The sequence below is a fragment of the Megalobrama amblycephala genome, linkage group LG19 (genome assembly GCF_018812025.1).
Source record: "Megalobrama amblycephala isolate DHTTF-2021 linkage group LG19, ASM1881202v1, whole genome shotgun sequence".
NCBI lineage: Eukaryota > Metazoa > Chordata > Actinopteri > Cypriniformes > Xenocyprididae > Megalobrama > Megalobrama amblycephala.
The window spans coordinates 8,923,061-8,935,487 of record NC_063062.1 but is presented as its reverse complement, the minus strand read 5'-3'; the positions used below and the strand labels follow the sequence as shown (position 1 = coordinate 8,935,487).

The 12,427-nt window shown below is 35.6% G+C and overlaps 2 protein-coding genes across 2 annotated transcripts in view; one reads left to right on the top strand and one right to left on the bottom strand.

Annotated features, from left to right (window-relative positions):
- The window catches only part of si:dkey-246g23.2 (solute carrier family 66 member 2), a 56,527-nt gene extending 46,809 nt beyond the window's left edge, over nt 1–9,718 (bottom strand). The window contains exons 1-3 of the mRNA XM_048167762.1: nt 9,371–9,718; nt 6,758–6,999; nt 4,259–4,392 (exon numbers count right to left, since the gene is read on the bottom strand). Of these exons, the coding sequence (XP_048023719.1) occupies nt 4,259–4,392; nt 6,758–6,957 (334 nt within the window). The 5' untranslated portion in view covers nt 6,958–6,999; nt 9,371–9,718. The remainder of the gene's footprint in view (nt 1–4,258; nt 4,393–6,757; nt 7,000–9,370) is intronic.
- Nucleotides 9,719–10,059: 341 nt separating this feature from the next.
- Nucleotides 10,060–12,346, top strand: hsbp1b (heat shock factor binding protein 1b). The gene is made up of 4 exons (XM_048167763.1): nt 10,060–10,279; nt 10,533–10,599; nt 11,817–11,943; nt 12,057–12,346. Exons 1-3 carry the CDS (start codon nt 10,235–10,237, stop codon nt 11,936–11,938), a joined length of 234 nt encoding a protein of 77 aa, XP_048023720.1. The 5' UTR covers nt 10,060–10,234; the 3' UTR covers nt 11,939–11,943; nt 12,057–12,346.
- Nucleotides 12,347–12,427: the final 81 nt, after the last annotated feature.

The following is a 12,427-nucleotide window of genomic DNA, read 5'->3' as shown; positions in this document are numbered from 1 at the left end:
TGTGTTTCTTCATTTTAACTTAATATATTTTCCATAAAAATAAATAAACATTTTTGCTACTAAATACATTTGAGGCCACTGTCCATCAAACTGTCATGTATCATTTGTCTCCACAAGAGGGCTCTGCTGTTCTAGTTTTTTATATCTTATTACTTAAATTTGTTAAAATGATCATCTAAATCTCAGGGATCCACTTTAACCTTGATAACAACATAAAATAATAATAAATAACCAAAGAAATGCCTGTAATATTAGGCATAAATACTTACTGTTCAATACTTACTGTGTTCGGGGTCAGTAAGATTGTTTTTTTCTCTAATTAGTACTTTAATTCAGCAAGGATGCATTAAATTGATCAAATAAATTTATAGTGTTAAAAAAATATTTCTATTTCAAATAAATACTGTTCTTTTGAACTTTCTATTCATCAAAAAATCCTGAAAAAAATATATCAGTTTCCATAAAAATATTAAGCAGCGCAGCCCTAAATTGATTTCTGAAGGATCATGTGACACTGAAGAAGACTGGAGTAAAGGCTACTCTAAACTCAGCTTTGCCATCAGGAATAAATTACATTTTAAAATCATATCACAATAGAAAACAGTTATTTTAAATGGTTAAAATATTCACAATATTACTATTTTACTGTATTTTTGATCAAATAATTGCAGCCTTAAACAGAAAAAAATGTTTTCTTTAAAAAAAAAATTGTAAAAAAAAATCTTACCAACCCCAAATTTAGTGTAATCTTAGCTGCGGGATAAATTTAGTTTTGTCATAATGACAGTAATAAAACTGCTAATTATTGTGAAGTAGTGACACAGTTATGCTCAAATATGTAGATATCCTCTGAAAAGGCCACTAGACAGAAAAGTAGATTGTAAGAAACAGAACTGAAACAAACTCCAGGGCAAAGCACACTGGCATTTAAAGCATACTCTAAAACAACAGATGAAACAAATATGGGACATTGGCTTCCATAATTCAATCTCCTAAAGGTCATACCATAACACCTCTCTCAACATCTACAAATGCATGTCAAAACAACAACAGTAGGAATCTAATGAACAGCCTGAGGGCAATCATTGTGAGTCAATGCAAAATCATTCATTGCCTGCAGCGTTAAACAGACCTAAGCTTTACACTTGACACAACCTTACATGTTCCCTGTATAACTGACAAGTGAATCGTGCGAGGACACATCATACAGTACGTATACAAAAGAGTATAGGTTAATTGGTCACTTTGAGCATACCTTCACAACTGTACATGTGTGTGTGTGTTTTAAAGATCTGTTCATGTTGCCTGACAGTTGCCTGCCTGTGTGTAGGTGTGAAGTTATGCAGGGACAGGTGGGCTGTAGGTCATACATAGCCAGTGGGATAGCCAGTGATTAAAGAGGGTCTCATTTGACATCTAACTTTTAGAGGGAGGACCCGATGTCCGTACTATTCTGGGTCCAGCACAAACCCTTCCCTTCTGTCCCTGCTGTAACCGGACACCTTAACTGCCATTCAGGCAAACCCGCTGACGCAAACAGTTCTTCTATGAAACTGGATGTTGAGCACTGAACTGTCTGTTTTATTAAACAAATATACATATATATTATATATATATATATATATATATATATATATATATATATATATATATATATATATATATATATTTTAATGTGAAAATTTCCAAATGTCATTTTTTACATTATTTTACAGAAGCTAACTGATATGGTGTATCCTTTTCCACACATTTTAAAAGTCAAGTTAGTAAAATTACTAATAAATAAATAAACACACACATGCATACTGTACACACATACATAAAGTTTATTTTGCATTGTTAAACCTATAAAAACATATTGTGACAGTATTATTAGTACACTGGGGTGATATTAGGGCTGTCAAAACATTAAAATCATTCTTTAGTGTCAAAGACAATGACACTAATAACGTTGCTTTTTGATAAGTGTCCCATCTATTTTTCATCTCTAAATAAATTCACCATTTAAGAAACTCTTTCTCTGAATTTCACTAAAACTTTGAAGTAGTGGAAGTAGTGAAGAAGTGGAAACATTTTATGATAAGGTTTCATTAGTTAACATTAGTTAACTACATTAGTTAACATGAACTAATAATGAACTGCACTTCTACAGCATTTATTAATCTTTGTTAATGTTAATTTCAGCATTTACTGATTAAAATCAAAAGTTGTATTTGTAAACATTAGTTAATACAGTGTGAAATAACATGAACAAACAATAAACGGCTATATTTTTATTAACTTACATTCACAAAGATGAACAAATACAGTAACAAATGTTAGTTCATGTTAGTTAATACATTAACTAATGTTAACAAATGAAACCTTATTGTAATGTTACTGAAAAGCACCTTCAACATTAACTGTTTTAGTTTATGATGGACAAAAACAGTTTGAGTCTGCTGACTGTCCACATTAGAATGTAAAGAAAATATTTAATTTAAAGGAAAATTGTGTAAAAGCGGTGCCTCTAGAGAAACTAAACAGAACTGCAAAAATAACAACGGTTTTCAAACAGGTTTCCCAGACAGTCCTCCCAGTCCTCAAACAAACCCTACCCCAAACACACACCATGGGTTGAGCCTTGTTGTTATGTTGGGCTGGTTTGGATGTAAGCAATAAGGTACGAGGCAGAGTGCCTGCAACCCCTTCAGCCGTGACTTATTCGCGATACAGCACCAGCCTCGAGTACCTTATTGCTTTTATAAAACGGTTTACCACACAATACAAATATTAAAGCCAAAAATATGTAACAGTGCAACTTTCATGAAGTAAACTCTTACTAAAAGCCTTTTTTCCGCCAGAAGAAATAGCCCCTGACCGTGATCAGCAACAGAAGTTACATTATTACACCATTAGATGGCGGCAAAGACTGTCTTTATGAGCATGCCAGTCAGTAGTGAAGACTTTTACATTGAAAAGGCTGAATTGTTGTGAACACGGAACAAGACGCAACTGACAAATGCTTTGACTAGCGCTGTAAGTCACGGGAAAACTCCTTAACTGTTAAAAGGACAAGATAATACATCGAACATTTAAACAGAATTTTTTTTATGAACATAGGACTGAGCTGAAGGAAAATGCTAAATCTGAATGCAGGTAATAAACTCGCTTAATCGATCTTTTTCTCACAACATTCTTCTACATAATACAATTATCTTCAATGAACAATATCAACTGAGAACAAACAGGTTACGTTGCTAAGAGTGGTTGCTAAGGGTGTTGTGTAGTGATACACAGAACCGTTGGGTGAAGCGGCCATAGCCGTGTTTTATCGTGAATAATACACAGCTATTGACCAATCAGAATCAAGGACAAGAACTAACTGCTTTATAAACACAATCAAAGCCATTTTGAAAGCAGAGACAGCTCTTTTCTTCTGCATTTTGCTGTACAGTTAATCACGGACAAAAAAAAAAAAAAAAAAACTGTGTGAGTCTGCTGACTGTCCACATTAGAATGTCACACAGGCTTCACACACTGTAACTTTATAACAAAGTGAAAGAAACAGCTATAGCCTCTAGCTTAATAAATCAACATGGCAGGTGAATTAGTGCTCTGTCTGATTTCACATTCAATTTTCTGAATATTACAACATAGCAAAATGTTATCATCTAAGCTCCCTCCAAGACAGTGATCTCATAAACTCACTTGAGATTAAGTTTCCCCGTGCACAACCAGAAAAAGCCAATCAACTGGAGCCTAACTTTATCATAAATCAATTCTGTGGAAGAGCAAAAAGGAAATTACACACAGTTTGCACCCCGGTCCACGTGATGCCAATATTCTCAGACGCTTAACATCTTCATTATAAATTAATGTGTGACTAGACAGGCGCTCCAGGCAATGAGTAACATTCATGTTCTTTTATTCCCATCTACATGACAGTAGAGAAAGATCCGATATCTGTTTAGTAATGTTCTTGCATACTTGAGTCTATATACCATTCACATCACCTCAGGCATAAATACATTACTTGAATACTGCCTTGTAGCAATCAATATAACTGGCACTTTACAAATTTCTACTTTCATCCAAGAGATTATTACTATACTTTTCAAAGATTTATGTCTTAATATGATCCCCAAAATATGGGACACTTTAACCACACTGAATGTTATGGCATTGAGATAACCAAGCGGGAGCCCAGCTTTCAAGAAAACCTTTTAAAAATGTTTCAAACTACTTCAGGATATGGGGTGTTGTTTAATGTGATTACCTGTGATGTGATGCTGTTTAGTACTGACACGGTTGCTGCTCTGGATGGAACAGCACAAATGTAGCATAACCAACATGGTAAGAATCATCACCACACTCTGCAGGAGCAAAGGCAGCTCAAACTGTTTGCCTATCCTGCAAAACAAAGTAATAAATGCTTAATTTAAAAGTGAAGTGTGCAAAAGTTGTGCCTACAGAGAAACCAAACAGGTGCAAAAATGAATACTCAATTTATCCATTTATTAAGTTCCATTATGGAATCTTTCCATTGCACAAAAGGTTCTTTATATTGGAAAAAGGTTCCTTGGGCTATTAAAATAATTTTCACTCTAAAAAAAAATTAAGAATTGTTCACTGAAAGGTTCTTTGATAAAGGAACCTTTATGTGTACTATAGATGGGGTGAATTTCAATTTCATGTTGAGTGTCGACTTTTTAATGTTTTATTTTTAAACATTTTTACAAATAAAAAAATTAAAAAAGAGTTTAAAACCTTAAATATGCATAAAACAGCAAAATAAAAAATATATTGAGAAGAAGGTCTATTCTACAGAAGAGGATTAGGGCCAAGCAATAATAAAAAAATAAAACCATCTCGAGATTAAAGTCGTTAAATTACGAATTTGTTCTCATAATTTAACCATTTTTTTTCTCGTAATTTAATGACTTTATTCTCAACATTTTATCTCGAATTTTTTTCTCGAAATTTAACGACTTTTTTCTCATAATTTAACGAATTTGTTCTCATAATCTAACGACTTTTTTCTCGTAATTTAATGACTTTATTCTCAACATTTTATCTCAACTTTTTTCTTGAAATTTAACAAGTTTTTTTCGCGTAATTTAATGAATTTATTCTCAACATTTTATTTCGACTTTTTTCTCGAAATTTAACAACTTTAATCTCGAGATGGTTTTATTTTTTTATTATTGCTTGGCCCTAATCCTCTTCCGTACTATTCTCCAAACAAAAGGGGACTAATAAATAAAAGAACAGGGGCCCGTTTCAATAAGGAGGTTCAACCAACTCTGAGTTAAAATTTGAACTCTGAGTTGACTTACCCTGAAATGGGAAACTCTGAGTTTTCTGTTTCAGAACAGTTGAATTGAGTTAGTTCAATCGACTCCGAGTAGGTTGACTCGGAGTTAAGCGTGGTGGTAAGTTGTTGGACTTATATTCATTTTCATGGTATCCCACATGCAAAAAAATTTAATAATTTAACAGGATGCAATAATAACAGAGTGTAAATGATTTTGTCACTATTAAACACACGTTAGGCAATTTACTTCCACTTTTAGAACATTTTCTTCATTTTTATTCAATAATGTGATATGTGATAGGAAAAGGGAGAAGAGCGAGCTTGGCAGAAGGCAGATTCGAACCCAGTAAATCGCATCACATGTTAATTCTCCGCACCCAACACGCTACTGCCTACACCACTGCAGCCACAAGTACGTGCATCAATTTTAACCTGGTCTGACAATATTGGGCGGAGCTACTGTAAATTTGCATTTAGTAATAGACACTCCAAATAATCTTGTTTTCTGTTTGCATTAAGACTATTTGTATTACCACACTGGCAGATATTGATAATTTTACTTAAGTAAAATGCACTTAATTTAGATCCCCCCAGGAAACAAGACTAAATATCTTATATCAGTTTCTTATAAGCAAAATCCATCTTGATTTAAGAATTTTTAGATATTTATACTTGAAATAGGACAAAAAAATACTAATTTTGCAGTGTGAACGAATGAATTAACTATTTAAACATCACTTGCACTTTAAGACCGAAGGAAACCTGCTCCTGACCAGGTTAGATTCACAGAGTAACTGACTCTTACCATAGTAACTGACTCTGAGTATAAGTTACCCCTCTTTCAGAAACAGGCTAGACTTAACCTGCTTTCTCGGGTTTGACATACCTCCTATTCTGAAGCGGAAAACCCAGAGTTTCCCTCATTTCAGGGTTAACTTACTCAGGGTTTTCACTTAACCTCCTTTCTGAAACGGCCCCTGGCCTACAAAATTACTAAAAAAATTAAACCTTTATTAGATTTGTTCCTGATTATTTCACTTTGATTTCCAAATTTTCCTCCAAGCATGTAGTAACATTAAAGGTGCTCTAAGCGTTTTTCGGCCGAAACATTTTTTGTCACATACAGCAAACATCTCCTCCCTATCCGCTAGCTGCCTGTCCCCTGAACACACTGTAAAAAACGCGGTCTCTGTAGTCGGCACAAGCTCCAAAAATGGCAACAAAAACAAACTGGTGCAGCCTGGACCACAAAACATAATAAACATGCTCCAGCCAATAACCGACAAGAATGATTTTAAATGCGCGTTCATGACTGTTTCAGGAAGCACAGAGGGGAGGGGGGAGGAGGAGGAGGAGGGAGGGTCTAGCTAACCTCTGTTTTGTTTGACAACACTTCGAATGTCAACAGGAAGTTACTCCACCCAGGATCGCTTAGAGCACCTTTAACTCTCCTCCACTCACCAGAAGAAAATGCGAAGTATATTAGCAATGAGCAGCACCAGACAGACTCTTGTGGAGAATCCTTCAGCATTATTGGTCCTCTGGATCTCCTGGTACTGGGGGATGTAGGGCACCGCACCCCCAAACACCATCACACCAGAAGCCAGCCAGGATAGCAGAGTCCACGAGCTCTCCATGTTCTCTTCTGACCCCTGCTCCATCGCTTAGTCCTTAACAAAACAGTCTCTTTATACTCATATCCCCTGCAAGAAGAGACAATTTTACATTTTATAACATAATAAAGTGCAATGTAATAAAACAGGCATATATAGCTGTAACAGCACCAACAAAAGCAACAGTGCCACCTTCAGTAACCTTAAAGCTCTCACAGGAACAACAATAACTATAATATAGACACACTGTACATGATTTATGTGCGCCTTTCTATACATGAGATCCTATGAGGGACCAATTACATAGTAGTGAAACAGTAACAGTCTTCTACATGCTGCCACCCAGCCTGACAGTATCTCAGCCAAACAGGACGTTTGTGCTCTGCTCACAGGAGAACTGTGCAGCAAAAGATAAGGCTTCTCTTTGTCTCTGACCAGACAAACATCTCCTCAACATGATGGGCTGAGTCACAAGATCTAGAAAGTTTCAAAACAGTTTTGAGCTTACATTGCAGCATCATTTCCTCAAATCAGCAAAAGCTTTGGACAGACATGTTTTCTGAGGGTGAGCATTCTTTAAAGGATGTAGAAAAAGGTTTGAGGTGTAATCTCAAACTAATTTTTAAACCAATATTGCATTCTTGAGCATATGACCCCTATTAATTTCCCCCCGTTTAAATTGTATTGGATTATATTTACATTTTTCGACTGTAATTCAGACGGAAAATAACGGCATACATGGCAAAACATTACTGTTGTTACCAAGACTATCAGTCAGTTTCATCATAACTTTATCTTAATTATTAGCCAGTAAGAAAACTATACCTAGCTGACAAGTGTTGATGGTTGGAAAATATAAAATGCATGCATATGATCAAACAAACAAACAAAAATCCTCAAGAACAAAATCAAGCCGAAGGGTCCTGCAACATTTTAAAGAGGATTATATGGTAAGTAGCCTAGTCAGATTAGTAAAGAATGTATAATCCATCTGAAGGCAACTGGAAACAAGAACTTAAGCATTGCTTTTGTATAGTGGAGGTCTAGCAGTGAAGTATACTTTCTGAGAAGTGCTACTGTACATAGAGGTGTTGCATAACTTCTGCATTCCGTGGGGGGGGTTGGGCTCTTCTGAGTCGGACATGTCTCCACCTCTCTCTTGTGTCTCCTAGCCTACATGAACAGATGTTCACATACACACCTACACTAAATATATTTAGTTTTCCTGGACAAAAAAAAAGAGACTATCATTATCTGGAATGGCAAACATGGCCATCAGACACGTCTGGTATGCTTGAGGCACTTCATGCAATGTGCACGTCTGTGTTATGATATTTAGAAACCGGATAGCACGTTGGGACAGCAGGAAAATTCCTCATGTGGGTTCCAACCTGAAGAGTCGGTTCACACAGAACGCGTTTTTGCGTTCCACCACTGAGCAGCTTTTAAACGTTTTCCTTTTTTCTGTCTTCATGTTGCAAGTAGTTAAACCTTAAACGTCTCGAGACCTTAATTAAATTCCGTTTTAAGCGCAGTAAACACCAGTGTGAATAGGTGATGGGAAGTCTGAATCGATTCTTTTGAACAGTTTGTGAATCGATTTAGTGGTTCTTTTACGTCATCGTTGCTGTTTATTATAATTTTACTAAGTCTTAGTAGTAAGAGAGTTTTATTGTATGTTATGTGTCCCAGTCCACTTCAAAATGATTGAACTCATAAAATAGAGCCTAATAGGCTATAGGCTGATTTGAATTCACAATAGGCCTATTAAAATGAATTCATCCTCAGGCGGAAAGTTATTTAAAGATTATTTAAAACAATATGCTCCACATGCATACTAATAAACCTGCAATACAATCGAGTCGTACACAAATAGTCACTTTTATTTAGGCTATAGGCTACTTTTTTTCTGGCAATTAAAGTAACTTTTCGCCGAATCAGTCAAACGTTCTATAATCTGACTCATTGGTTCTCGACTCATTAGGACAGGCTATCCGAATGAGATACCCTATATCATTTTTAATTACGAAAGATCCACTCGGTTAATTCGAGAACCGCTTTTACTGATTCAATTTGATTCGTGAACGACACCTTTCTTTTCACAAAACCGGTTTAAATGGTTCAAAAGATCCGACTCAAAAGAACAGGACATAATCACTACAAGGAGGATATGAACAAACCACTCCGGGATACGCTGCGTGTAAAACTTATCTGCATGTTTTGTCTTGTCCAATAAAGTGAACCTGATGAATCAGAGTGAACATTAATGCAGTATCGCCTTTCAAGAACTCTCAGATCGGCAATTTCAGGCATGCAACGCGAAAACCATGGTGCTTTTCGCTTTAAGCTACTCACTCTTTTGCATATTCAGTTTCGCTTTACTGTAACGAAACAGCTTTGTATAACAGAAAGAAGTTGCATTGTTGCAAAAAGGAAATAACCGTAGTAAGTTCAAGCATACCTTATTTCGGGCGAAGACTTGTTTGACAACTATCCTATAATATCAGCAGCACACACTCATGAGCAGTCATATGCTGTCTCATCTAGCCATCATCCAGTCTAAATCAGGCTGATGCAGTTTGGAGATGTGGGCTTGACCGCGCGCAGCTTTCATCAGTCTAATGTTACAGAGGAAGAGGAAAAAACAAAACAAACCAGAGAGAACACCACAAGATTGCATCAAACCAAATATTTGAATTGCGCTACTTCTCCCATTCTACTCATTTTGACGGTGAAGTATTGAAACTTCAAAACAACAACAAAACGACTCTTTCTTATATTCTGCATAAACTGAACAAATATGACAAATAAATTGCACGCAACATTTTTTTTTAGATCATTTATCTTTTAGTCTACATGTTGTTCTGCCCATTTGAAACGTCTTAATTGTGATTTTAAACGGTCTAAAAGGCCAAAATATATCTATCAAATAAAGATTTTATTTGGTAATCTCTGCCTCTCCTACACAATGGTGTAAAAATAAATAAACAAAACAACCATTTTGCCATCGAGCAACAAAATCAGCCGAATCAATTAAATAAATTCTGGCCTATCCTGCTGGTTTTAATAGATGAAATGACTGCATTTTTTGGATGAGCAGCACTGCTCTGCTGCTGAGCGTCTGATCACGCCAGAAGTACATTTGCGTGTCTGCAGCTGTGGGAATCTCTCACTGAGAGGTCTCTAAAATCTCGCGATATTTGTCACGACTCCGTGTTTTAGCCAGCAGCTGATTTTTTAGAAAGCAAAGAGCTGGGAGGATACAAAATTTTAAGAAGAATTAACATCTTTTGCATCTTTTCGCATCTATTTATTTAAAAAAAAAATGGCAGAGACAGACCCGAAATCGGTGCAGGATCTCACAGCAGTGGTAGGTTTGAAAAAAACGACATTTTTGTGGCTTGCTAAGCTAGGCTAATGCTAGGCCCTGTTTATCTGTTGTACTTGGATAATTTTGATGGGATATAAGCATCGTTTACGGTTTTAAATTAGATTTTTTTCTGAAAAATTATTGTTGTGATTTAAACAAGCAGATTTATTTGTTACAATGTTTTATTCCAGCATATTTACATGTCTTCATGTATTTATATATGTTAGATTAACTGCATGTTTCTCCCAAACAGGTGCAGACATTGCTGCAGCAGATGCAGGATAAATTCCAGACAATGTCAGACCAGATCATCGGGAGAAATATCCTTTCTGGTTTTTGTTATAGCTATAGGGTTTTTCAAGAAGGCACTAGTAGTCTCAGATATACAAGGTGTTTAAATGAGATTATAGATAAAAAAAAGCATCTGCTAAATATGAAGTAGAGTATGGAAGTCCATTTCCTCCACCGAAGGAAAAAAGCACGTTTTTGTAAATCACAATGACGTAAAAAATGATGACAGTCGAAATGATGTCATATTTGAGATATAAAATCGAAATTGACGCACTAAGTCATAATTGAGATGGTTTAAATTGACATAAATGGAAATGGTGACAAAGTCGCATGGACTTTGTATGTCATATTTCAAATTTATTTATGGGAGTATTTATTCAAAATACTCCAATGAGGTAGTCATCATTTGACTTTTCATCTCATTAATGTCACTTATATGTCATAATTCTGATTTTTAATGTCGTAATGAACATTTACCAAAGCATTATTATTTTTTTTCCTCTTATGTGGTGGAAATGGTCTTCCATAAAAGAGAGTCTTTAAATTTGTATTGATAGCAATATACCTTATTCACAGCAGTGCCATCTTTGATTTTTAAAGGGAATGAAATTGAGGCTGTGAAGGATACTCTTTAGTGGGTTGTACTGATATTTAATGTGTTTTTGAATTGGCAAAACATCTTTTCAAAAATTATAACTGATCTATAAACTTTATACAGCATATGCCATTGAAAAGTCTATCCCTCACAGCCTTGCTTTCATACCTGTAATGGCGCTGCTCTGAATAAGGTCTATATTTATTCTGGCAAGTCTATGTACCAGCATGAATTCACCGTGTTATTCAGTTTAATTCAGGGTTCAGTATCTGTAACTCAGGGGTTCAAATGTGAGAGGCAGATCAAACAGTCAATCTCGGATAGACTAATCCAGATCCTTAACTACTAAAATGCCACAACCACCATTATTGAACAGGAAGGGCTGATATTGCTAATCTCTGTCGAAAGCTCCACATTTTCATAGAATCAAAATTTACCACATCTACGACAACCACAAGATCAACAAAATCCTGTCGCCACCCTGTGATCAGGTTCACAAACCTACAAATGCATTAATGTTTTAATTCAGTACTAATGGCCTGCAAGTTTAGAATACACACAACTCTTGATTACAAATCAAAATCAAATATTGCTTTACCCTCACACTCACTTAAATGGTGGTTTATTACCATCTTCCTTAACAAGATTCACTTGATGAAATGAGCACCCGCATCGATGATCTGGAGAAGAACATAGCAGACCTGATGACTCAGGCTGGAGTGGAAGAGATTGAAGGGGAGAACAAGGTCAAAGAGGGAGGAGAGGCCTCCTAGTACAGGTAGTTTTATTTTATTTCTGTTGCTTTAGTAATTTAGTTTTGTTTGTGAATGTTTGATTTTAAATGGCATTTAATTCTGGCATACTGTAGTAAAATGCACTTATCTTTCACAGGATACTAAGTAGAAGACACTATATAAACCATTCAGGAGCAGCAAGATTTTCTCTATGGTGACTAACATATTTTGGTTTGATGTGATGCTTTTTTTAATATTTAGCAGGAATTAAAGTCAATCTTGATGCTGTGACTGTATGCTACCCTTTTTTCTGTAATGGACTGCAAAGAACTTTTTAAACATGACATCCAACTGTAGAATCGAACCCTGCGTTACTGTAATAACAGCACTAGCCCAAGTGCCAACCTAACACCATTCCTGTTGTTGAATTAAAGTTGTTTCTTAAAACCTGTGTCCTCATCTCTCTATATTGGTAGCTTTCTTAAACCATTCACCATTTTACCTCTATTTATGGCAGGGGCAAGTAAA